The 27,515-nt window shown below is 41.4% G+C and overlaps 1 protein-coding gene and 1 pseudogene across 1 annotated transcript; both read right to left on the minus strand.

The window, feature by feature from the left end:
- Nucleotides 1-5,725: 5,725 nt before the first annotated feature.
- The window catches only part of LOC142847571 (replication factor C subunit 3-like), a 204,159-nt pseudogene continuing 182,369 nt past the window's right edge, over nt 5,726-27,515 (minus strand).
- Nucleotides 8,281-17,976, minus strand: LOC142847374 (replication factor C subunit 3-like). The gene is made up of 6 exons (XM_075968095.1): nt 17,895-17,976; nt 14,000-14,181; nt 13,323-13,459; nt 13,131-13,247; nt 10,375-10,444; nt 8,281-8,565 (listed from the first exon to the last, which is right to left on the minus strand). The coding sequence occupies exons 1-6, from the start codon at nt 17,974-17,976 to the stop codon at nt 8,374-8,376; spliced, it is 780 nt and encodes a 259-aa protein (XP_075824210.1). The 3' UTR covers nt 8,281-8,373.

Consider the following 27,515-nt stretch of genomic DNA (forward strand, 5'->3'; position numbering starts at 1 on the left):
ATGGAGGTCAAGACTCATTTTCTAAACATTCCCAAGAAACGGCTCTTCACCTCCGAATCAAAAAGATGGGAAGTGAAGGATACTAAGAAATTAGCTCATGTTGACGTGGAATGAAGTTCAGTTTCATGAAGTAAATGAATACCTCAGGAAATATCCACAGGGCTGTTACAATGTGTGGGGGTGATGGGGATTGCGGGTGACCCGTCAGACCAAAGATGAGTCACATGGGTAATGATGAAAATTTCCCCCAAACATCAGCAGAATACATTACATCCATCATGATGTTAGCAAAGGTGAGATCACCTAGTGACAGGACAGGCTGGAGACACGTAAGGGCATCCACAGGTGAGCCCTCACTCACCAAGAACAGACACTTGCAGGGAGAGTGATGGCTCATTCCTGCACTCAAGTTAAAGTTAAAGTCAAGTTAAAGATGACTGGCTATTGAGATTCAGGAACTCAGAAACCTTAGGGGTCACTGACATGCAGCAATACCCAATGGTTCCTACCCCGCAAGTGGATGTGAGGTAAAATTTGAGATCCTCCAGCTTTGGTCAGAGGATTTTACTCTCCCTGTTATTGGTGACCCCCAATCAAAAGAAATCCAGTGTGGGTGAAGCTCAGTGCTGTAACTGAAACCTCATTCATCCCTCTCTCCTTCCTTCCCACTCAGAGTCAAAGCAGAGGGCCCTAGCACAGCAGCTGCAGGGTTGACCATTACTGGCTCTCTGCCAATCTAAGCATCAGAAACCCTAAACTCCAGGTCTACTCTTTAGTAACAGAGAGAAACAGGATAGATTCATTACCTCCACGAAGCTCTAAGATCCTGTTACTCACTATGAAAAATCAAGCTGAAGCCTTCCACCATCAAGAAACTCCCCACTCCCTCCCCAGGACTCACTGCGTTTTCCCCAGAACCATTTATGTCTTGATGTGCGACACTGAGGTTGAAGGCCAGCTTCCTTCTGCCTCCCTCTAGTCTCGTTATGCTCTCCCTTCTGTCTCCCAAGGAGCCTACTCAGTCTTGCCAACATGGCTACGTCCAAAACCAGTAGGCAATGAACAGATGCCCCACAGGCAGTTGGTGTTGCCACAACACTGATGACATCACAGAGAATCAGGGCTCTCCAGGATACAATAGAATGTCCAGGAAGGGGTCTGCTGCTGTTCATGGTACAGCCATTACCTCTGACTCATTTCCTCACTCCAAAAAGACCTTAACCCAAGCAGCCATATCAGGAGCCTCTCTGGGGTCAAAAAGGGAAAAGGAAGCTCTTATACAGGTAGTAATAAAAAATTTCCCCTGGAGAATCAGCAGAGCTCACTCAGGCTATAAGGTAGTGAGTGAAGATGTAATTCACTCTTGACGTGTCTGGTTGGAGTCACATGAGGCCAGATGATCCCTCAGATATTTAGAAAAAACAGTCCTAGAAACAATATGATGGTCCAGACCTTGAATCAATATACTGAGGCAAGAGCAGTGACAAGTCAGAGGTCTGTCGGGGCTGTGAAGAGGCACCCTAAGTTGGAAACACACATGCACATGCACACGCATACAGATAGAAGAGGCACACAATCATGGGATAGAATATGATGTACATCACTGCTATGGTCCTTCTATCAGCAAACAAAAGCCAAATTCCTTGGCCTAGAGCCAGGTGTTGTGATATATGTGCTTGTTAATGGCTTTGGGTACAATACCCATTAGGAAATCATGAGAAGGACAGGCATTTGGAGAGGCTTGGGGTTATTAAATCAGAGTTTGGTTATAGCCTAACCTCAATTTCCTATTTCTGACAGTTCTTGTAAAGAGGACCCAGCCCATCGTTAGGCTGAAATTCATTTTCTCCAGATCTATGGACTTTTCAAAAGAAGCATATTCCTTAGAACTTAGGGCTGATGAAGTCTGTCAGGTGATCTGTGCCATTTCAGATATGAAAGCCCTAAGCAGGTGAATGTGATTAGCAACTTTTTTTCTAAATAGGGTCTTGTAGAGACCAACAAGTTGAGAACCAAACATCTGGCAAAACTGGTATGAAAAAGTTTTATGAACATACAGAGTGGTGCTGTGGTAAAGAAGCAGAAGTGAGAAGTGAGATAGAGAGAGAGAAAGAGAGAGAGAGAGAGAGAGAAAGAGAGAGAGAGAGAGAGAGAGAGAGAGAATATGGTTTGCAAATCAATCTCAGATGCGACAAGATCTAGAAAAAAAGGTATAATGGATTACCAGCAAATTCCAGCAACTAAGAAAGAGGCCTGTGTAGGGGAAACCCATCCCAAGGGGGTGTGTTAGCCTTGGGCTAATGTTTAGGTATAAATCTGGCGGATGTGAGTCCCGCTGGTCCCTTTTTGTACTTCCTGTTCATCACTGGATCCCTAGTGTTGTAAGCTATACCCTCATTAAAGTTTACTATTTCATATTAAGCTAGCCTGGTTATTACGCCACACAGCTTGGCCTTTTCAATAATTAATTGTGAGATATCACACTTCCATAAACACACTTCTACAACTCAGGAGATATACTTATCCACCCCAGCCAAATATGCACAAAACCATTCTGCATGTGCCTGCCTCTAATCTCACCAGTCTTCACTCTCTTCCAAATGACCTGACTGCACCTATGACCCACAATGTTTTCTCTCGACCCACCCATGGAATCTGGAAGGTGCTCAGGAAATGAACTGAGAGATAAGACTTTGCCTACCTGATACTCAAAATGCAGCCTTGAGATTCTCAATCTCTGGATGATAGCCCTAAACCATCCCTCTACAGGAAAGGGAGTCTTGCTGTCAGCTAGTTTTTCTTCTTCCCTTTACATTCTTCAGAAATCTAGGGGACAGCCTCCTCAAGCCTATTCACAGTGGCACATGGTACAGCTTGGCTTCATATCCCTCAAGTCTCACCTCAAGAAGTCAAAACTGCACAAAGACTCAACAAAGAAAGAGAATTATAGACCAATCTCACTCATGAACATCAACGCAAAATTCCTCAACAAAATACTGGCAAACCGAATCCAAGAACACATCAGAAAAATTATCCATTATGATCAAGTAGGCTTCATCCCAGGGATGCAGGGCTGGTTCAACATACGAAAATCTATCAATGTAATCCATCATATAAATAAACTGAAAGAAAAAAACCATATGATCATTTCATTAGATGCTGAAAAAGCTTTTGACAAAATTCAACATCCCTTTATGATAAAAGTCTTGGAGAGATTAGGGATACAAGGGTCACACCTAAATATAATAAAAGCTATACACAGCAAGCCGACAGCTAACATCAAATTAAATGGAGAGAAACTCAAAGCCATCCCACTAAACTCAGGAACACGACAAGGCTGTCCACTCTCGCCATACCTCTTCAATATAGTGCTTGAAGTTCTAGCAATAGCAATAAGACAACATAAGGGGATCAAGGAGATTCGAATTGGAAAGGAAGAAGTGAAACTTTCGTTATTTGCAGATGATATGATAGTGTACATAGGCGACCCCCAAAACTCCACCAAAGAACTTTTACAGCTGATAAACACCTTTAGTAATGTGGCAGGATACAAGATCAACTCCAAAAAATCAGTCGCCCTCTTATACACAAAGGATATGGAAGCTGAGAGGGAAATCAGAGAAGCTTCACCTTTCACGATAGCCACAAACAGCATAAAATATCTTGGGGTAACTCTAACCAAGGAAGTGAAAGATCTATTTGACAAGAACTTTAAGGCATTGAAGAAAGAAATTGATGAACATAGGATGTATTCACTCATAATTGGTTTCTAGCCATAAAAAAGGGTCACGGAGTCTACAATTGCTGGACCTAAAGAAGCTAAATAAGAAGGTGAACCAAAAGAAAAACATATAGTTATCCTCTTGGCTATGGAAAGTAGACAAAATTGCCGGGGAGAAAATTGGGATCTTGGGAGTGGGTTGGGATGGGGGTAATGGGAGATGGGGAGAGAAAAGGGAGAAGGGGAGAATGGGGGGAACTTGGGGGAAAAGGATGATTGGGATAAAGGAAGGTTGGATAGGGGAGCACGGAAGCACAATCCTTAGTTAAGGGAGTCACCTTAGTGTTGGCAAGAGACTTGAACCTAGAGTGGCTCCCAGGAGCCCAAGCCGAGGTCCCCAGTTAGTTCCTGGGGCAGCGGAGGATAGGGAACCTGAAATGACCCTATCCTATAGCAATACTGACGAATATCTTGCATATCACCATAGAACCTTCATCTGGTGATGGAAGGAGATAGAGACAGAGACCCACACTGGAGCACTGGACTGAGCTCCCAATGTCCCAATGAGGAGCAGAAGGAAGGAGAACATGAGCAAGGAAGTCAGGACCACGAGAGGTGCACCCACCCACTGAGACAGTGGGGCTGATCTATTGGGAGCTCACCAAGTCCAGCTGTACTGTGACTGAAAAAGCATGGGATAAAACCGGACTCTCTGAACATGGTGAACAATGAGGGCTGATGAGAAGCCAAGGACAATGGCACGGGGTTTTTATCCTACTCAATGTTCTGGCTTTGTGGGAGCCTAGCCTGTTTGGATGTTCACCTTCCTAGATATGGACAGAGGGGGGGAGGACCTTGGACTTACCACAGGGCAGGGAACCCTGACTGCTCTTTGGACTGGAGAGGGAGGGGGAAAGGAGTGGGGGAAGGGGAGGAGGGTGGGGGGAGGGGGAGAGAAATGGGAGGCTCGGAGGAGGCAGAAACTTTTTTTTATCAATAAAAAAAAGGTTAAAGGAGCAAAAAAAAGAAAGAAAAAAAAGAATATGACATTTCTAATTCTACATAACTGAAAGAGTTATGCTAAACAATTCATTTTGAGTGATTTAATATGCATTTTTCTAAGTCAGTAACAAACAGAGCCCTCAGATGTAAGCCTTGCCATAAATTTGCATTTACTGTCTTAATCGAGGATATGAGCTAGTCTATAGAGGAAATGGGCATCAGTAAGTTACAACATTCTTATGTCACAATGGAATTTCCAGTGATGAATATCATCAGTTAACTGAGGGTATATGTCCAAAAAAATGAGCAGGCAAGAACAAAATGGAGGTAAATACACACTGTGTGAACAATATAAATTAATAACTCTCATAAGAAGTACAAGCAAGCAAATGTCAGTCAAAATAAACTCCATAGACTAGACTATAAGAAACAGAGAAGTAAAGATGTGCAACATAAATATATAACCTTTGCAGAAGAAATTGAGCATAGTCTCTGAGCAGAGACATACTTACTGTAGAATCAGCCCTCTCTTCTGTCTCAGGGAAAATGATGTGCCCTTGTAGCTCCTGGATTCTTTCTTGAGGAACTTGCTTTAAAATTATCAACAGACACCATTCACCTGCTACACGCACACTCACCATCTACAGAAACACAGAAATTAAGAGAGTATTCGCTCCTGGCTTGGTTCCACAGATACTCATGAAAACAAGAGAGATTAAAATGAGTTTCTCCCTTGCTGAGTTCAAGTGGTCTGCTCAGCAGTGAAGTTACATTTGTTGTGCTCAACCAAGGCAAATCAAAAATGTGGTAAGGAAAGCTGAACTCAAATGTAGATCAGAATTCTAATAAAGCTAATCATGAACTTCACTTTCTTTTCACTGGCCAGGTTCACAAAGATGGAGTTGCTACTTAGATGGAAGCTGTGGAATGGGATGAAGCACAATTGAAAGCGATTTCGAGTCAAAATGCGGTCATTCAATATGGAAAGTTTTAGAGAACTATACCTATTTTTGGATTATTTTAATGGAAGCATTAGAGTTCAAAATGTATCAGCACTAGACAGTGTTCATTAACCATGAAGCTAGTTATCCCAGTATGCTATGACACATTCTTATGGACTCATATACACTGACATGCATAAAAAGTAGATACTGTGCTTACCATAATTTACGTGATGATTCTACTTTTAGGAACCATCCTTATACTGAAACATAAGTGCTCTGTATGAAAGTTGTGGGGATGGGTAAAGAAGGAGCGCAAGAACCTAAGAATGTATTTCTAAAGTGTTTGTAAATGGTTTACACAGTATCTGTACAAGCTTGAAAGATACAGGTGTTTTTTAATTATATCTGTCCGCTAGTGAGCAATTCAGGGCAGTATCATGTAAGAGGTTAACTGTTACCAGTAGTTTCTTTTATTTATTTTTCAAAATTGCATGAAAACACGTTTTTACAATATATCTGTGTATGTGTGTGTGTCTGTGTATGTGTGTTGCAACATCCATGAGAAGATTACATAAAATTCACCCCCAATTTCTGACTTACACTTTCTTTCCAAGCACTCTTCCATAAAGATATATTATAAATATTTAGTTCCTTTAGCATTTCTCACACAGGAAAACAAAATAATAAGTTTAAACACATTATTAATATACTCACTGTCACCTATAATGCATAGGTGCACTGATGGAGGAGAATCATTTGTTAATTAATAAAGAAACTGCTTGGCCCTGATAGGTTAGAACATAGGTGGGTAGAGAAAACAGAACAGAATGCTGGGAGGAAGAGGAAGTGAGGTAAGATGCCTCAGACAGACGCCATGCCACTGCTCTCCAGGGCAGACGTCATGAAGCTCAAACCCAGGATGGACATAGGCTAGAATCTTCCTGGTAAGTGCACCTCGTGGTGCTACATACATTAATAGAAATGGGCCAAGCAGTGTTTATATGAATACAGTTTGTGTGTCATTATTTTGGGTCATAAGCTAGCCAGGTAGTCAGGAGCTGGGTGGCAAAAACACAGCCCCGCAGCTCCTTTCAACAGTGCACTATGGAGAGAAATCAGTAAATCATGTCTTCTTTGTGTCATCTGACCAGGAGCATCTCCAGATTTAAACGGTCTGATTCACTCATCAGGTGTCATCCATTTTTATCCTGTCCTATGTGTGAGTCTGAATCTATGCCTTTTGTAGGCTGTCTTAATAATGTGTTGTAGTGGCTCATTGTGTATCTGTCCATGGCAAGGGCTTTATTCTCTTTCTCTCATTGAACAGCACAAGGAGCATCACAAGAGGAAGGGCTGAGGGATACTGTGCAGAAATCTTTAAAATGATTTCACAAGGATTAGTCACTGACTCTACTTGACCCCACTTGATACCAATAACAGACAGTGCTACAAACACCATTGTTTACCAAGATTCAATCTCTATATTGTATTTAGCATTTATTGTGGAAGAAAATAATTTAAGGTTTCACCTGTGCATTAGCTTAGGACACAACAGGTTATTATGTGGAAAATCCAAGGGAAGTGAGGTTGGTTGTTACAGTGTTCTCTTATAAAGACGGATTAAACAAATACTTCATAGTAGGCAAAAAGAGGAGGTTTTGAAGAGAATCCTTGGAGCAAAGTATTTAAGACGATGTAGTGACAAATGAGACATTGTAAAACTAAATGCCTTCAATAGATAGGAGACTACTAACATTTAAAAAAAACAGTGGAAAGATTAGGGAAATACCATTACCAGCTAAATATCAAACAGAAATTCTAGAACATTCCTACTACCATAGTATGAAAAAAAATCTAGAACATTCCTAGAACTGAAAAGCTAAACACCAAAACAAAGAAACAAGCAAACAAGAACAAAGAAAAGCCACTGGCATTAAACTATGTCATAAGCACGAACAGAAATCTCAAGAGAATCATTAGGTCATACTACAAAAACCTGTACTCCACAAAATTGGAAAATATAAAGGAAATGGACAATTTTCTAGATGGATACCATATACCAAAATTAAATCAAGACCACGTGAGCAATTTAAATAGACCTATAAACTGCAAGGAAATAGAAGCTGTCATCAAAAAGCTCCCAAACAAAAAAAGGCCAGGGCTTATTGAATTCAGTACAACAATCTCTGAGTATTTCCTTGTAAAACGTAACAGGAATCTGGACATTTCCGTGTCCACCCTCTGTATTTATACCCTTTAAAAAACAAAAACAAAACAAAATAAAAAAACAGGATCAGCTTTCTCCCAGAACGCCACAACACTAAGGGAAAGATCATTGAGGCTTTGCAAGTCTTTTATAGTTCAGCGGCTGGAGAAATGGCTTAGCGGCCAAAAGCCACTTGTTCTTCCAGAGGACCACGTTCAATACTCAGCGCCTATACATCTGTAACTCCAGTCCCAGGAGCTCCAGCAATCTCTTCTGGCAGCAACTATGAACATGGTACACAAGCAAACATACTCAAGCAGGCAAAACACCCTTACATATAAAAATAATGAATAAAAATGATTAATAGCTCAGAGAGTATTCATTTTTAAAAAAACCCACAATAACAATTTAGTAAAGAAAGAAGTTTATTGTACCCACAGTCCCAGAGCAAATCTGCATAAACACAACTTCTGAGGCACTTGGAGGAGCCACTGGCTCCATCAGAAAACCATGCCTTCCAGTCCATCCTCCATGAACTTCTTATAAAGGGCCATAAACTTGGCCACAAACGCCTCCAAGTGATAAATGGCTTTGCTGCCCAGCTGCAGTCGGTGCTCATAATAGGCTGCCATCTGCGCCACCTCCCCTTTCAGCTGCCCGTCGCAGTTGTGTAAGAGCTCTGAGAGCAGGCCCTACAGGAGGAAGGGAGACTTAAAAAGCAGTCTGGGGGGAAAATAGCCAAACATGCTTATGCCTCTCCCTCATAAAGGTAAAGCTTTAATGTCGTTTTTATGTCTGTATGTAGGCATATATACTTACATGTATGTATATATGTATATATATATATATATGTATATATCTGTTACTTTTTTGTACGAATCAGCAGTTTTCAACAAAGCCAAAAACACCATGTATACAATAAAACCTGGCACTTAATCAAGGCTTTCAAAATTCCAAACACAGAAAGTCCCTTGCAACAGTCTGAATTAAAGGATCGATTTTTGTTTTGGTTTGCTTTCTTTGCTTTATTGATGATGTGGAAGAAAGATGCAGAAGAAAATGTATCTCGGTATAACCGACATTTGACAGACTGAGCAAACTGTACCTATGTATTTAGGAATACACATGTGCACAGACAGAAATGTGTGTGTGTGTATTTGTAAATAATTAATGAAAAAGTAGCCATGAATTTTAAAGGGAATGGATTGGAGTGAGGAAAGAGAAAAGGGCCAATTATATTATAATCTCAAAAACTAAAATAAATGGTTAAAAAAGTAAATTGTATCTTAGATTTTGATCTTTTTCCAGGCTAGAAATATGCAGTATAACATTCTCTTGAGACCGTGGCACCATGTAGGGAATCACACCAGTCACATGATCCTGATGGTGACAGTCCATATCTACAGCACATTATCACTGACCTGAGCTGTCTGATGGGTAAGTAAGATGCACTAAATGCTATTCTGTTCTTTCAGACAAGGTCTCACTATGGCCTAGGCTGATGTGCTCAAGAGATCCTTCTACCTCATCCAAGTGGCTACCAGAACTGGCTACGTCATTTCAATGACATGTTCAACTTATTATGGGTTTATCAGAAAAAAAAAAGAAAAAACCCTCATAAGTTGAGAGCAGCTGTGTGCATTTGCACAAGGGTACAAAGACCTAAGAACCAAGAGAGTTACTGCCGTATTCATTACATTAATAACAATTCAAAGTTGCACCAATAAAGGCCATCTTCAAAAAACTGACAGGGCCATTTAGCCTATGCTGTTGAATGAGACTCAGTACAGTGAACAGATTACACACTACTAAACACACACACACGCACACACATACACACACATGCACACAGCACTTGTTACTAGATGAAAGGAACAAGTCTATTCAAAGCATTAATAACACCTATATAGCGAGGACGACCTTGTATTCTGTATCATGTGAGTTTGTTCACATTACTGTGCAATTTCAATAGAATCAAACTGCAAATTCCCTAATACCTGAAATCAGTAAATTTAGCTAAGCGGCGAGCAGAGTGATCCTACAAAGTCTAGACTGGACCTACATCCTCGGCCTCATTTCTCCACGTACACCACGTCTTCCCTGGAACACCGGTTTCCCATCCACTTATACAGTTCCATCCTTAGCGCTGAGTGTCAGCTGGAAAAAAACCTTTCCCTGAGCAGCCGACCATGGCTGTGCATAACTCGGCTCTTTATTATTATTATTTCACCTTCCTTTCTTTAAAGACTCAAAGCATTATGAAATATTCTTCACTTGTCTCCCGTGTCACTCCCATGAACACAGCATCACAACTGAGGTCTTCCCTCCCGTCTTATGTGGTCCCCTAAGGGTGCCTGGCACACAGGAAGAATACATCTGTAGAATTACTGAAATGCTAAAACTGATGATGATGTACCTTAGCATTACAAAAGCGCTGTGATCACAGGACTGGTGTCAGGTTATAGCTAGGAATGTTCAAGATGTCAAAGAGGGCCACTTACCTTCATTATCATCTCAGGAGGAATACAGTGAGTGAGAAGCTCATAGAGCCTCCCGCGGACTTCAAGGAGCCTAAAAAAAAAAAAAAAGAAAAAAAGAAAAAAAGAAATTGCCATTTTGTGATACAAAAAAAGGAACAATTTTAATGACCCAGCTGGTACAGGTGGAGTTTCGTACTTGATTTATCACCCAGCTGGAGACAGAAGCTGCCTGACTTGTGCTGTACCAATGAGAGACAGCCCCAGTACACCCACTTCAGTGTCTTCACAAACAGTCTCATTCTGTAGCCCAACTCGCCTGGGCCTCATGTAGCTCATGCCAGCTTTGAACTGGTAGCACTCTTTCTGCCTCAGCTTCCTAGGATAATCCACCAAGGCCAAGGACCTGTTCAGTTTTTGTAAGTTTTTTTCCATTCATTTTAACAGTAGCTATTTATAATAAGGGCTCCTCATTGTATCACTCACAATAGTACTGAAGAGAAAGCAAGACTTCAGGGGCCTAAGAGATGGTTTGAGAGGTAATCTGCTTGTATTACAAATCTAATAACCTGAGTCTGATTGCCAAGAACCCATGGTGAAGGGCCAAAATGATTCCTGGAAGCCGTCCTCTGATCTCTACAGAGACACATTTATGGCTGTGTGCGCTTATGAGCAAGTACACGCGCGTAAACACAAACATGGACACACACACACAAAAATAAGCAGAATAATAAAAATTAAGAAGAAAAAAAAGAAATTAAGAACTTGAAATGTTGAACTAGAGCTCGTTCACACCAGAAACTAAATACACTCACTCTACTAATGAATCAAGTACTCTTTTTATGCAGCTTAGAATTTTATGCTTAAAGTATCTACAGAGAGGCTGTGAAAAGACTGGCCTGTCTCCAGTCAATCACACAAGAGATGAGGTAATGTCAGCATGAAGTATGAACCTAGTCTATAAACTACAGCAGGGACACAAGCTGACCTTCACCGAAGGGACAGGCAGAGATAACCACAACCAGGATAAGCCAATACGAGTGCAAACCCGAGTCCCTAACTCAGGCTCCCCTCATGGCATTTTCAGGAGGGTGGGACGGAAATGCACATACTGCATGTCAGAACAAGAATAAATAACGATATTCCCTAAACTCAGAAAACAACTGTCTTTGTCTTTCTACAATGCATTACCGAGAAAAAAACAACTGTCCAGGGTTCTGAATAAGCTACTGCAGATGCTCCACTGCAGGTGAATCCAGACAGGGATTTAGAAGTTCTCTCTTAACAGCACAGGTTCAAACTCCTCTCTCTGTCACACACAGAGTTCAGCATAGCAGCAGCACAAGGTCTCGCTAACCACCTGCACTAACTGACAGAAGAATCTCCCGAAACCTAACTCATCAGATAGCTACCTAGAAACACACACTCCTCTCACCGCTGTGTTCATCTAAGCCACGGACGCCCGGGCTCTCATGGCTGCACTCAAGTCTATTCTGCACCCTAAAAATGATCTACTCCCTCTAGGGCTCAAGGCGGCTTGCTTCTCAGCTGTGACGGGCAAGGATGAGGCTGCGCTTCAGTGAGGCTGAGGAAATGCCACACTGCAACAGCAGGGGACCTCAAAACTGTCATGTTTATTCAGAGCGATGGAGCCTGTCTTAGTTAAGCTGCCATAAAAGAAACAACTAGTGGCTGAGACATTTCAGTCCTGTCCACTACTGAGTTAGAAACCCACAGACGTGAAAGGAAACAACTTTGGAGTGTGGCACAACGATGCTTTCTAAGTACTTCGTATTTCTCACCACAGATCCTGTCCTTGGGCATGAGCAGTGTCTTGCAGTTCTGGACCCATATCGTACAATCTCTTTGATCTCTGCACCAAAGCACAAGTGCCCTTGGTAGGACAACAAACAGTATCTCCAAGAGAGAAACATTTGGGTAAGTTAGCTCTCAAGCTGGAAGCTCAGGGTCTTTCTAGCACATTCCGCATCAATTACAAAGCAATTACAACAATGACAACTGTTCTTTCAGCCTGAGCACACTAGGCACTTTATGCTGTGCAATAAAACTAAGCTACCTTCTTTGAGGGAAAAAGAGATGAATAAAGTTCAATTTTACATACTAACATTGAAGAAAAGCATAAACTATACGCACTAACTACTTAGGTTCACTATATTTCAGGTCTTGCATGCAATTTTTTCCCCTTTCAAATGAGGCTCTGTTGCCAGGAGGCCGCTAGTTAGTTCCCTGCCACTTAGCCCCGAAATAATCACACAAAAGATGCATTAATCAAATCACTGCTGGGCCCATTAGCTCTAGCTTCTTACTAGCTAACTCTCAAATATTAATTTAACCCATTTCTACTAATCTGCGTATCGTCTCGAGGCTGTGACTCACCGGGAAAAGTTCCCTCTGGCTCCAGAGGCTACATGGCTTCTCTCCAATCTGCCCTTCTTTCTCCCAGCATTCCATTTAGTTCTCCCCACCTACTTCTCCTCTGCCCTTCTTTCTCCCAGCATTCCATTCAGCTCTCCCCACCTACTTCTCCTCTGCCCTTCTTTCTCCCAGCATTCCATTTAGTTCTCCCCACCTAGTTCTCCTCTGCCCTTCTTTCTCCCAGCATTCCATTTAGTTCTCCCCACCTAGTTCTCCTCTGCCCCATCAGGCCAAGCCAATTTCTTAATTCATTAACCAATAAAAGCAACATATAGACAGAAGGACCTCCCATACTAAAGCGCAGGAATTATTGTAAATGTCGTGCGCATCCCTCATGCTGTTACCTCTGTGGAGTCTGCTGACTGACGATAGCATTTGCAGTCTCCCTCAGATACACCCAGTATCTCTTGAGGATATCCCAGTCTGTCTCGAGGATTTCTTGGTCTTCAGTAAAAGGGGATCTATGACACAAGAGAAAATACATTAACCACACATCGTCATGTTCCAGATGCTCCCTTTGTGATGGCCCCACTTACTGCTGCACTCTGCAAGCTTCACACATCAGTAAGGCTTTCCTGAGGTTCCTGCAGGACTTCTCTGCCAGCCTGTGAGCCAGCTTCGAAGGAAGAGCCAGACCCTCCTTCTTGCAGACACTGGATAACACACTGCAAATCTGGAAGACAAATCAACAAGGAGGAAAGCACATGAGCCAATGTCTAACATCTGTCCGCATCGCTGTGGAGCCTTTCACAGTGCTGCTGCCTCCTACAGGACGCCATGTGCTGCTGCTGTACACAGTCTTCACTGTCTATTATGAGTGAGCGCTGTCTACTGGGAAACTAGTACATGTTATTGACAGCTATTAAGACGAAAGGGAAAACAGTGCACTGACTCCCACAAAGGAACCAGGGATTCTCACGTTCTCTATGTCCCCTATGCTCCCATTTCCCCTATGACAAACTAAATCAGCTTTAGGTAGAAGACATTAAATACTTCATCAGTCCTTATGCACTGAATTCATAACACTCATTTGTTAAAAGATAGATGCAAGAGAACATGGTTTATATTTGTATTTACCAGTAAACACATCACTCTGTACACCTACTAATGGCTGAACTTTGGATCTGTCTGCAGCTGCCCTTAAATGGCTTCACCTTGTTTTAGAAAACAAAATTTGAGCTAAGATATTTCTGGAAAGCTTAACATGACTAACATCATCAATGCTGGGAGCAGGCACACAAATTGCCAGGCAGATATGGCAGATCGTGGGGATCACCTTAGATGTGGAATTGCAACACAAGATCAGCCTGCAGGTTGACATGTACTTTTCCATGGTTCTGGGCAAGGCATGCTGAGCATCCTTTCTGAGTTTCTCCACCTCTGTCAATAAAACCACTGGGTCAAAAAGAAACAAACCAGCTTGAACTGGAGGGCACTCAAGCGTTAAGTCCCCATCTGCCTCTACCGTGTCCTCATTAATAGGTGTGACGTCCTAAATAGATGGCTGATATTTTATTTTCACCTCTGCAAAGGCAGAATCATGTTTTTTAAAATGTTATAATCAAACAAGACTAAGAAACCCTGGTCAAAATGAAGTTAAATTAGGACTTCTCACTTCATCTCAGCTTTTATCATAACAAAGTTACAAGACAAGGATGTGCTGATCTATGCTATAAACTCAAAGAATTTGTTAATACTTTGGAAATCTCTGATGCAAGAGTCATAGCCAATGAGTACAGTCAACAGGAGAATCTGGGAAGACATACAGGAAAATTGCATCTGGCTGCAATCGAGGACCAGTCAGCCTTAAGAGGTTCAGGAACTGTGAGTAGGCAGGGGGTGAAAAGTCAAACTCCATTCCCATTTCCATAAAAAGAACAAAGACAAAGACACATCATGCCTGAGTGGGAGTCAAAAGAGGAATCCACAACACTTGTCCAAGCTGTGAGAATGTGAAACCACAGACTGCCCACAGGACACACAGGATCACAGCCACTGAGAATGAAGAAGCCATAAGTCGGAGCAGGCCCCACAGGGCCCAATCTGTGGCTGAGAACATGGGACCCTGACACAGTGGGAATGGAGCAAGTAGGTGGTTCTGGAACAAAGGCACTTCCTGCTAAGAGGATGCTCCATGCAGAGCCCAGCAGTGGGAGCCCAGTGAGCAGAACAGGAGAGACAAGGACAAGAATGTAGAGTGGTAGGAAATATGGGTCCCGACTTTCTGAAGAAAAAACACAGAAACACCTAAGCCCCAAACATAGAAAACCCCTCTCTGGCCTCCTGCCTTCAAACACTAAAAAAAAAACCTATTATTTTTTTTATGTTTTGTTAAAGATGGTCAATAGAAAATAATCACACTGAATTCATAGTTCTAAGAAAATAATTACTTTTCACGTAACCATAAATGTAATGGACAAACATGTTAATCTAACTTTGGAGCATGAAGACCTGAGTTCAGCTCCAGAAACCATGTAAAAAGATGCTCATAAAACTCAGAGCTGGAGAAACAGAGGCAGATGCATCCCTGGAACTCAACAAAACAAAAAATATACCAAGGAAGGATGGTGGCCCACATTCAGTATCTGATACTTATTCCAGACAGGATTGACTTTTTAGACAGCTTTGTTTATGCTCACCAACACTGAAAGAGTCAGGATAGCTCAACAGAACTCATGCAAGGAACTGCAAACTGTGAGCTCTGCAGAGCGAGCAGACTTCAGTGACAGCACAGGCTGTGGGTCAAGCAACCAGCTTTACTTTAATCTGCTCTGTGGACCAAGCTTCCAAACGTACAGCAATATTTAAAAAAATAACTCTAAGCTAGAGGACAAGGAGTGGATACAAATGGATGGAAATAGAAAACACTATCCTGAGTGAGGTAAGCCAGACCTAAGAAGAGGAACATGGGATGTACTCACTCATATTTGGTTTCTAGCCATAAACCAAGGACATTGAGCTTATAATTAGTGATCCTAGAGAAGCTAAATAAGGAGAACCCAAAGAAAAACAAATAGGCATCCTCCTGAATATTAACCTTCAGCAAGCGATGAAAGGAGACAGAGATAGAGACCCAAATTGGAGCACAGGACTGAAATCTCAAGGTCCAAATCAGGAGCAGAAGGAGAGAGAGCACGAGCATGGAACTCAGGACCGCGAGGGGTGCACCCACACACTGAGACAATGGGGATGTTCTATTGGGAACTCACCAAGGCCAGCTGGCCTGGGTCTGGAAAAGCCTGGGATAAAACCGGACTCTCTGAACATAGCGGACAATGAGGACTACTGAGAACTCAAGAACAATGGCAATGGGTTTCTGATCCTACTGCACGCACTGGCTTTGTGGGAGCCTAGGCAGGTTGGATGCACAACTTACTAGACCTGGATGGAGGTGGGGGTTCCTTGGACTTCCCACAGGACAGGGAACCCTGATTGCTTTTCGGGCTGGGGGGAGACTTAATTGGGGGAGGGGGAGGGAAATGGGAGGCGGTGGCGGGGAAGAGACAGAAATCTTTAATAAATAAATAAATTAATTAAAAAAAGAAAGAAAGAAAGAGATGCCAAATATGTAGAAACATAAAGGAATGTGAAGAAGCCATGTATCAAGATATTAGAGCCCAAACCCCACAAGTGGATAAACTAGTGTTATAGAATCATAAAACAGCTGAAAGGCACTTTAGAAAAGATTGGAAAAAAAATAACTCTAAGCTAGAGGACAAGGAGTGGAAACTATTTTTTTTTTGTTTTTGCTAAAAATGTAATTCCTACTACTTTTCTAAAAATATTTAGTAGCGGTTTACCTAGGATTAACTTCCAGGTGGTAGTTACTGGCAACGGTGCTGATTTCAATTTTTTTTAGATGGAGTCTGTGAATGAAACAAGAATCTGCTCAACATTTTCTTACTGGCTATCTTCTTTTTCTCATGTATAACCAATCACCACTAACTACATGAACAGTCTTCCATGTTAACACAGAAATAAAGGAAAAATATATTCACGTTCCACGGCAAATAATAACATAGAAAGAGGAAATCTCATGCACACCTGTTTTACTCCTCCCGCTCAAAAATTTGTCTCTGCAATCCCTTTTAGACAACTGGTGTGAGATGACGGCCATGTATCAACTTAAAGTATGCATGTTCTGCAGCAAATTACTTTTGTGGATTTTCACTTTGACGACACCGTGAATGTCTGTTTCATCTGATGAACTGATCTATGCATACTACACACACACACACACACACACACACACACACACACACACACACACTCTATTTCTTAAGTCATAGGCAGCCAGTGTTGGGGAGGGGTGCATATCTGATCAGTACTAAAAATCCTTGCCAGGGAGACCTGAGACAGCTAACTTCATAAGCACAGGACTGAGTCAGCAACCTGGGCTAGAGTGTGGAACTGGGATGGCGAACTCTACAGGAGCAGGACGGAGCCAGCAACCTAGGCCAGAGCAGACCTGAGACAGTGAACTCCACAGGAGCAGGTACAGCAGAACAACCAGAGCAAATGCTGAGGGAGTGTGCCAGAGCCAGAGACCTCTACGGGTTCAGGAAATGAGTCTGGGACCTATGAGGAGATAGGCAGGAATCAGTGACCTCTGCAGGACTGGGAGTAAGTCTGTATCTTCGATGGAGTAAACCTGAACCAAAACACCTGCAGGTCCAGGTGTGAATATGGGACCTCCCAGAAACTGGTCCTGAGCCAGGAACTCTGAGGGTCGGGGTATGAATCTGGGACCTCCAATGTAGTGGGCAGGAACCAGAGACCTCTGCAGGTTTGGGCACTAGTGAATTGAAAGAACATTTGAAAACTTTAGAAGAAAAAGAAGCAAACTGACCTAAGAGAACTAGAATGCAAGAAATAATCAAATTAAGAGCAAAAATAAACAAAATAAAAACAAAGAAAACAATACAACAATCAATAAAACAAAGAGTTGGGCTTACACACGACCCCTCCCTCCCCCAAGTCTGGGTTTTTTGCAAGGTCCTTTGCTCAGGAACAGTTTTCTGCTCCTACACTAAGGCTACCAACCCAGAGCAGTGAGTGCCTACCTACAGGGCAGGCCTCAAGGATCCCTGGAAAGGGAGCACGCGCACCTCCAGCTTGTGCGCCAGGGTCTCCTGAGCTCTTCTGGATACCGCCCTGCCTGCTCCGTTCATCCTTTTGTCCCCAGATCATTGGGCTACCAGGCGGCCCTGTTTAGGTGCTGAGGAGTCCCATCTGGACGGGTGAGTGTGTGCTATCCAGGGGCGGATTGTCCCGGAAGAGAGCACAACACCCCTCCTTCAGCTCCTTCTGCAGGGCTGTCTTTCTTACACACACCCCCTCCCCAAATCTGGGTTTTCTGCAAGATTCTTTGCTCAGGAACAGTTTTATGCTTGTAGACTAAGGCTACCCACCCAGAGCGGTGAGCGCCTACCTACGGGGCAGGCATCAAGAACCCCCGGAAAGGGAGCACGTGCACCTTCAGCTTGTGCGGCAGGGTGTCCTGTGCTCTTCTGGATACCGCCCTGCCTGCCCCGTTCTGTTCTTCCTTTTGTCCCCGGATCATTGGACTACCAGGCGTCCTTGTTTTGGTGCTGAGGAGTTCCATCTGGACGGGAACTGTTCCTGCTTCTACACTGAAGACATACACCCAGAGAGTCAGTCACAGCAAAGACTGGACCAAGACACCAGGCCTCTCCTGGCTTCATTTGAAGGAAGAGATGGGAAGGCGCCAATGCAAGAATTCCTCCAACAACCTGAAAGGCAACATGACATCATCAGAATCCAGGGATCCCGAAATAAGAATTGTACATCCTACTCCAGAAGAATTAGAAGAAATCGACTCAAAAGTTAACTATATGAAAATAATAGAAGACCTTAAACAGGAAGTGAAAAACTGCCATAAACAATTAGAGATTACAAACAAAAAGGTAGAGGAAATGAATAAATCACTCAAAGATACCCAAGAAAACCAAGAGAAACAAGAAAAAGCAATCAAACAGGTAAGGGAAGCGGTTCAGACTTGAAGATTGAAATGGAAGTAATGAAGAAAACACAAACAGAAGGAAGGATGGAGATGGAAAATCTGGGTAAATGAACAGGAACTACAGAGACAAGTACTACCAACAGATTACAAGAGATAGAAGAAAGAATGTCAGACACTGAAGATACCATAGAGAAAATAAACACACTGATCAAAGAAAACAGCAAAACCAACAAATTCTCATCACAAAACATTCAGGAAATCTGGGAAACAATAAAAAGACCAAACCTAAGAATAATTGGGACAGAAGAAGGAGAAGAAGTACAGCTCAATGGTCCAGAAAACATATTTAATACAATTTAGAAGAAAACTTTCCCAACCTAAAGAAAGATATTCCTTTGAAGGTTCAAGAAGCATACTTAAAGCCGTATAATAATCACAACACAAAACATACAGAATAAAGAAAGAATATTAAGATCTGCAAAGGAAAACAGTCAAGTTACATATAAAGGTAAACCTATCAGACTTACAGCTGACTTCTCTACGGAAACCATGAAAGCCAGAAGGTCCTGGATAGATGTACTGCAGAAACTAAGAGAACATGGATGCAAGCTCAGACTACTATACCCAGCCAAGCTTTCGTTCACTATAAATGGAGAAAATAACATTTTCCAGGATAAAAACAAATTTAAACAATACGTAGCCACAAATCCAGCCTTACAGAAAGTAATAGAAGGAAAATCACAAACCAAGGAGTCCAACAATGACCACAATAACACAAACATCTAGAGACCCTTCACCAACACGTATCAAAGAAGGGAAACACACAAACTCTATGACTAAAAATGTGACCGGAGTTAAGAACCACTGGTCATTAATATCACTTAATGTCAATGGACTCAACTCACCTATAAAAAGGCACAGGCTAAGAGACTGGATACGAAAACAGGATCCAACATTCTGCTGTTTACAAGAAACACACCTCAACCACAAAGACAGGCACCTACTCAGAATAAAGGGCTAGGAAAAGGCTTATCAAGCAAATGGACCCAAGAAACAAGCAGGTGAGGCCATACTAATTTCTAACAAAGTTGACTTCAAACTTAAATCTATCAGAAAAGATGGAGAGGGACATTTTATACTCATAACAGGAACAATTCATCAGGATGAAGTCTCAATCCTGAATATCTATGCCCCTCTTATAAAAGCACCCACGTAAGTAAAAGAAACATTACTAAAACTCAAGGCTGCCATCAAACCGCACACACTAATAGTAGGAGACTTCAACACTCCTCTCTCACCAATGGACAGGTCAATCAGACAGAAACCTAACAGAGAAATAAGAGAATTAATGGAGGTAATGAAGCAAATGGACTTAACAGACATCTATAGAACGTTCCACCCAAATAGGAAAGAATATACCTTCTTCTCTGCAGCTCATGGAACCTTCTCGAAAATTGACCACATACTCGGTAACAAAGCAAACTTCCAGTTACAAAAAAAATATTCGTAACCTCCTGCGTCTTATCACATCACCATGGATGAAAGTTAGAATTCAACAACAATGCTACCCCCAGGAAGCCTACAAACTCTTGGAAACTGAACAGTCAACTACTGAACCACACCTGGATCAAGGCAGAAATAAAGAAATTAAAGTCTTCCTGGAATTCAATGAAAATAAAGAAACAACATACTCAAACTTATGGGACACTATGAATGCAGTCCTAAGAGGAAAGTTCATAGCACTAAGTGCCAACCTAAAGAAAACAGAGAAAGCACACATTGGAGACTTAACAGCCCACCTGAAAGCTCTAGAAAAAAAAGAAGCAGACTCACCTAGGAGGAGTAGAAGACTGGAAATAATCAAACTGAGGGCGGAAATCAACAAAATAGAAACACAGAAAACAATCCAAAGAATCAATGAAACAAAAAGCTGGTTCCTGGAGAAAATCAACAAGATTGACAAACCCCTATCCAAACTAATCAAACGGCAAGGAGAGAATATGCAAATTAATAAGATCAGAAATGAAAAGGGGGACATAACCACAGACACAGAGGAAATTCAAAGAATCATCAGATCTTACTACAAAAGCCTGTATGCCACAAAACTGGAAAATGTAAAAGAAATGGACACTTTTTTAGATAAATACCATATACCAAAGTTAAACCAGGAACAGGCGAACAATCTAAATAGACCTGTTAGTCGCGAAGAATTAGAAGCTTTTATCAAAAACCTCCCTACCAATAAAAGCCCAGGACCAGATGGTTTCAATGCGGAATTCTACCAGAACTTCCTTGAAGACCTAATCCTTATACTCCTTAATGTACTTCACAATATAGAAACAGAAGAGTCATTGCCAAATTTCTTTTATGAAGCCACAGTCACTCTGATACCAAAGACTCAACCAAGAAAGAGAATTACAGGCCAATCTCACCCATGAACATCAACGCAAAATTCCTCAACAAAATACTGGCAAAACGTATACAAGAACACTTTAGAAAAATTATCCATTATGATCAAGTAGGCTTCATCCCAGAGATGCAGGGCTGGTTCAACATACGAAAATCTATCAATGTAATCCATCATATAAATAAATTGAAAGAAAAAACCCATATGATCATTTCATTAGATGCTGAAAAAGCTTTTGACAAAATTCAACATCCCTTTATGATAAAAGTATTGGAGAGATTAGGGATACAAGGGTCATACCTAAATACAATAAAAGCTATTTACAGCAAACCGACAGCTAACGTCAACCTAAACAGATAGAAATGCAAAGCCATCCCACTAAAATCAGGAACATGGCAAGGCTGTCCACTCTCTCCATACCTCTTCAATATAGTGCTTGAAGTTCTAGCAATAGCAATAAGACAACATAAGGTTATTCGAATTGGGAAGGAAGAGGTTAAACTTTCATTATTTGCAGATGATATGATAGTGTACATAAGCGACCACAAAAAACTCCACCAAAGAATTCCTACAGCTAATAAAACCTTTAGTAATGTGGTAGGATACAAGATCAACTCCAAAAAATCAGTCGCCCTCCTATACACAAAAGATATGAAAGCAGAGAAGGAAATCAGACAAGCATCACCTTTCACGATAGCCACAAACAGCATAAAATATCTTGGGGTAACTCTAACCAAGGAAGTGAAAGATCTATTTAACAAGAACTTTAAGGCATTGAAGAAAGAAATTGAAGAGGATACCAGAAAATGGAAGGCTCTCCCTTGCTCTTGGATTGGGAGGATCAACATAGTAAAAATGGCAATTCTACCAAAGGCAATTTATAGATTCAATGCAATCCCCATTAAGGTCCCATCAAAATTCTTCACAGATCTTGAGATGACAATACTCAACTTTATATGGAAAAACAAAAACCCCAGGATAGCCAAAACAATCTTATATAATAAAGGAACTTCTGGAGGCATTACCATCCCTGACTTCAACTCTATTACAGAGCCACAGTAATGAAAACAGTGTGGTATTGGCATAAAAACAGAGAAGACGACCAATGTAATCGTATAGAAGACCTGGATTTTAACCCAAAACCCTATAAACACCTCATTTTCGATAAAGGAGCTAAAAGTATACAATGGAAGGAAGAAAGCATCTTCAACAAATGGTGGGGGCACAACTGGATGTCAACCTGTAAAACAATGAAAATAGACCCATATCTATCACCATGCACAAAACTCAAGTCCAAATGGATCAAAGACCTCAATATCAATCTGAACACACTGAACCTGATAGAAGAGAAAGTGGGAAGTACCCTACAACATATGAGCACAGGCGATCGCTTCCTAGGTATAACCCCAGAAGCACAGACATTAAGGGCAACATTGAATAAATGGGACCTACTAAAACTGAGAAGCAAAGGACACTTTCACTAAGACACAAAGGCAACCTACTGACTGGGAGAAGATCTTCACCAACCCCGCAATAGACAAAGGTCTGATCTCCAAAATATATAGAGAACTCAAGAAACTAGACTTTAAAATGCTAATTAACCCAATTAAAAAATGGGGCACTGATTTGAACAGAGAATTCTCAACAGAAGAAGTTCAAATGGCTAAAAGACACTTAAGGTCATGCTCAACCTCCTTAGCGATCAGGGAAATGCAAATCAAAACAATTTTTGAGATATCATCTTACACCTGTCAGATTGTCTAAAACCAAAAACACCAATGATAGCCTTTGCTGGAGAGGTTGTCGAGGAAGGGGTATCCTCATCCATTGCTGGTGGGATTGCAAACTTGTGCAACCACTTTGGAAAGCATTTTGGCGGTTTCTCAGGAAATTTGGGATACAACCTACCCCTGGACCTAGCAATGCCACTCTTGGGAATATACCCAAGAGATGTCCGATCATATGACAAGGGCATTTGTTCAACTATGTTCATAGCAGTATTATTTGTAATAGCCAGAACCTAGAAACAACCTAGATGTCCTTCAATGGAAGAATGGATGAAGAAAGTGTGGAATATCTACACATTAGAGTACTACGCTGTGGTAAAAAACAATGACTTCTCGAATTTTGCATGCAAATGGATGGAAATAGAAAATACTATCCTGAGTGAGGTAACCCAGATCCAAAAAGATGAACATGGGATGTACTCACTCATAATTGGGTTCTAGCCATAAATAAAGGTCAGTGAGTCTATAATTTGATATCCTAAAGAAGCTAAATAAGAAGGTGAACCAAAAGAAAAACATATAGCTATCCTCCTGGTTATAGGAAGTAGACAAGATTGCCGGGGAAAAAATTGAGATCTTAGAGGTGGGGTGGGAGGAGGGTAAGGGGAGAAGGGGAGAGAAAAGTGAGAACGGGAGGATGGGGGAACTTGTGGAAACGGGATGATTGGGATAAAGTACGGTTGGATAATGGAGCAGAGAAGCACATATCTTAATTAAGGGAGCCATCTTAGGGTTGGCAAGAGACGTGGACCTAGAGGGGCTCCGAGGTGGCCAAGGTGAGGTCCCCAGTTAGTTCCTGGGGCAGCTGAGGGTAGGGAACCTGAAACGACCCTATCCTATAGCCATACTGATGAATATCTTGCATATCACCATAGAACCTTCATCTGGCGATGGAAGGAGATAGAGACAGAGACCCACACTGGAGCACAGTACTGAGCTCCCGATGTCCCAATGAGGAGCAGAAGGAGGGAGAACATGAGCAAAGAAGTCAGGACTACAAGGGGTGCACCCACCCACGGAGACAGTGGGGCTGATCTATTGGGAGCTCACCAAGACCAGCTGAACTGTGACTGAAAAAGCATGGGATAAAATCGGACTCTCTGAATGTGATGAACAATAAGGGCGGATGCGAAGCCAAGGACAATGGCACAATGCTTTGTGGGAGCCTAGCCAGTTTGGATGTTCACCTTCCTAGACATGGATGCAGGGGGGCGGACCTTGGACTTTCCACAGGGCATGGAACCCTGACTGCTCTTCAGACTGGAGAGGGAGGGGGAGAGGAGTGGGGGGAGGGGGAGGGGGAGAGGAGTGGGAAGAGGGGGGGAGGAATGGGAGGCTGGGAGGAGGTGGAAATTTTTTTTTTCAATAAAAAAAAGTAAAATAAAAAAAGAGTTGATTCTTCTAGAAAAATAAACAAAACAGACAAACCTTTATCCAAACTAACCACAAGCCAGAGAGAAAATATCCAAATTATCAAAATCAGAAATGAAAGGAGGGACATAACAACAGACATGGAGGAAATCCAGAGAATCATTAGGTCATATTTCAAAAACCTGTATTCCACAAAATTAGAAAACTTAAAGGAAGTGGACAACTTACTGGATAAATAATCACTTACCAAAATTAAACCAAGACCAGATAAGCAAATTAAACAGACCTATAACTGCTAAAGAAATTTAAAAATGGTCATCAAAAGTCTCCTAACCAAAAAAGGTTCATGACTAGATGGTTTCAGCTCAGAATTCTACAAGATCTTCAAAGAAATATTACCAATATGCCACAAATAACTCCACACCATAGAAACAGAAGGAACATTGCAAAGTTCTTTTTATGAGGCTACAATTACCCTGATATGCAAACCACAGAAAGACAATACTAAGAAAGAGAATTACAGACCAAACTCACTCATGAACATTGATGCAAAAATACTCAATAAAATACTGGCAAATCGAATCCAAGAACACATCAGACCCATCATCCACCATATTCAAATCAGCTTCATCCCAGATATGCAGGGATGGTTCAACATACAAAAATCTGTCAATGGAATCCACTACATAAACAAACTGAAAAATAAAAAACACACGGTCATCTCATTTGATGCTGAAATAGCTTTCAAAAAAAATACAAAGGACATACCTAAACATAATAAAGGCAATATACAGCAAGCAAACAGCCATCATCAAACTAAATGGAGAGAAACTCCCAACAATCCCACTGAAATCAGGGAAAAGACAAAGTTTTCCAGTCTCTCCATATATATCCAACATAGTTCTTGAGGTTCTAGCTAGAGTAATAAGACCAAAAAAAAGGAGATCAAGGGGATACAAACTGGAAAAGAAGTCAAACACTCACTATTTGCTGATAATATGATACCTTACATAAGTGACCCTAAAATTCTACCAATGAACTTCTACAACTCATAAACATTTTCAGTAATGTAGCAGGATACAAGATTAACTCAAAAAAATCAATAGCCCTGCTTTATACAGATAAATGGGTCGAGAAAGAAATCAGAGAATCAAACATCACCATTCACAATAGCCACATATAGCATAAAATATCTCGGGATAACTCTAAGGAAGACTTGTTAGATAAAAACTTTAAATTTTTGAATAAAGAACTTGAAGAAGACACCATAAAGTGGAAAGATCTTCTCTGTTCTTGGGTAGGTAGAATTAACATAGTAAAAATAATAATCTTACCAAAAGCAATCTACAGATTCAATACAATGCCCATCAAAATCCCAGCAAAATTGTTCACAGACCTCGAAAGAACAGTACTCAACTTCATATGGAAAAGCAAAAAACCCAGGAGATCCAAAACAATGCTGTACAATAAAAGAACTTCTGGAGGCATCACAATCCCTGACTTCAAACTCTACTACAAAGCTACAGTACTAAAAACAGCCTGGTGTTGGCATAAAAATAGACAGGCAGACCAACAAACCTGAATCGAAGACATGGATATTAATTCACACACCTACAAACACCTGATTTTTGACTAAGAAGCAAAAAATATCAAATGGAAAAAAGAAAGCATAATTAACAAATGGTGCTGGCATAACTGGATATCAACTTATATAAGAATGAAAATAGACCCATATCTATAACCACAAAACCTGCACAAAACTCAAGTCCATATGTATCAAAGACCTCAACATAAAGCCAGCCACACTGAACCTCATAGGAGAGAAAATGGGTAGTACACTCGAATGCATTGGCACAGGACACCACTTCTTAAATATAACCCCAGGAGCACAAACACTGAGAGAAACAATTAATTAAATGGGACCTCCTGAAACTGAAAAGCTTCTGTAAAGCAAAGCACATGGTCAACAAGACAAAACGACAGCCTACAGAATGGGAAAAGATCTTCACTAACCCCACATCAGATAGAGGTCTAAGCTCCAAAATAAACAAAAAGCGCAAGAAATGGGTCATCAAAAGAACAAATAATCTAGTAAAAAAAAATGGAGTATAGACCTAAACTGAGAACTCTCAACAGAAGAATCTAAAATGGCTGAAGGATACTTAAGAAAATGGTCGACATCCTTCGTCATCAGAGAAATGCAAATCAAAACAACTCTGAGATTCCATCTTATACCTGTAAGAATGGCCAAGATCAAAAACACTGATGACAACTTATGCTGGAGAGGTTGTGGAGAAAAAAAGAACATTCCTGCATTGCTGGTGGGAATGCAAGCCGGTACAGCCCCTTTGGATGTCAGTGTGGTGATTTCTCAGAAAATTAGGAAACAACCTTTCTCAAGACCCAGTAATACCACATTTGGGTATATATCCAAAGGATGCTCAATCATGCCAAAAGGACATATGCTCAACTATGTTCATAGCAGCATTGTTTGTCATAGCCAGAACCTAGGAAAAACCTAAATGCCCCTTGACTGAAGAATGGATAAGGAAAATGTGGTACATTGACACAATGGAGTACTACCAGCAGAAAAACATAATGACATCTTGAAATTTGCAGGCAAATGGATCGATCTAGAAAATATCATATTGATTGTGGTAACCCTGGCCCAGAAAGACAAATATATGTACTTACTCATGAATGACTTTTAGATAAACAGCAAGGAAACCCAGACTACAATTCACAATCCTAGAGAATCTAGACAACAATGTGGACCCTAAGAGAGACGCAGATGGATCTAATCTACATGGGAAGTAGAAAAAGACAAGATCTCCTGAATAAATTGGAAGCATGGGGACCATAGGAGAGGATTGAAGGGGAAGGAAGAAGCTTGGAGAGGAGCAGAGAAAACTGTATAGCTCGATAAAATAAAAAAGTATTTAAAAAAAAGAAAAGAAAATCCTTGCCAGAAACATCTGCCGAGCCCTGACAAGAGATGCTTACTTCAGGTTCCCTATCCTCAGCTGCCCAAGGAACTAACTGGGGACCTCAACTTGGGCACCTAGGAGCCCCTCTAATGTCAATTCTCCTGCCCACCCTAAAGTGGGTCCCTTACCAAAGAATTGTGGTTCCGTGCTCCCCTATCCAACCTTCCTTTATCCCGATCCTCCTGTTTCCCCAA

The sequence above is a fragment of the Microtus pennsylvanicus genome, chromosome 1 (assembly GCF_037038515.1).
Source record: "Microtus pennsylvanicus isolate mMicPen1 chromosome 1, mMicPen1.hap1, whole genome shotgun sequence".
NCBI lineage: Eukaryota > Metazoa > Chordata > Mammalia > Rodentia > Cricetidae > Microtus > Microtus pennsylvanicus.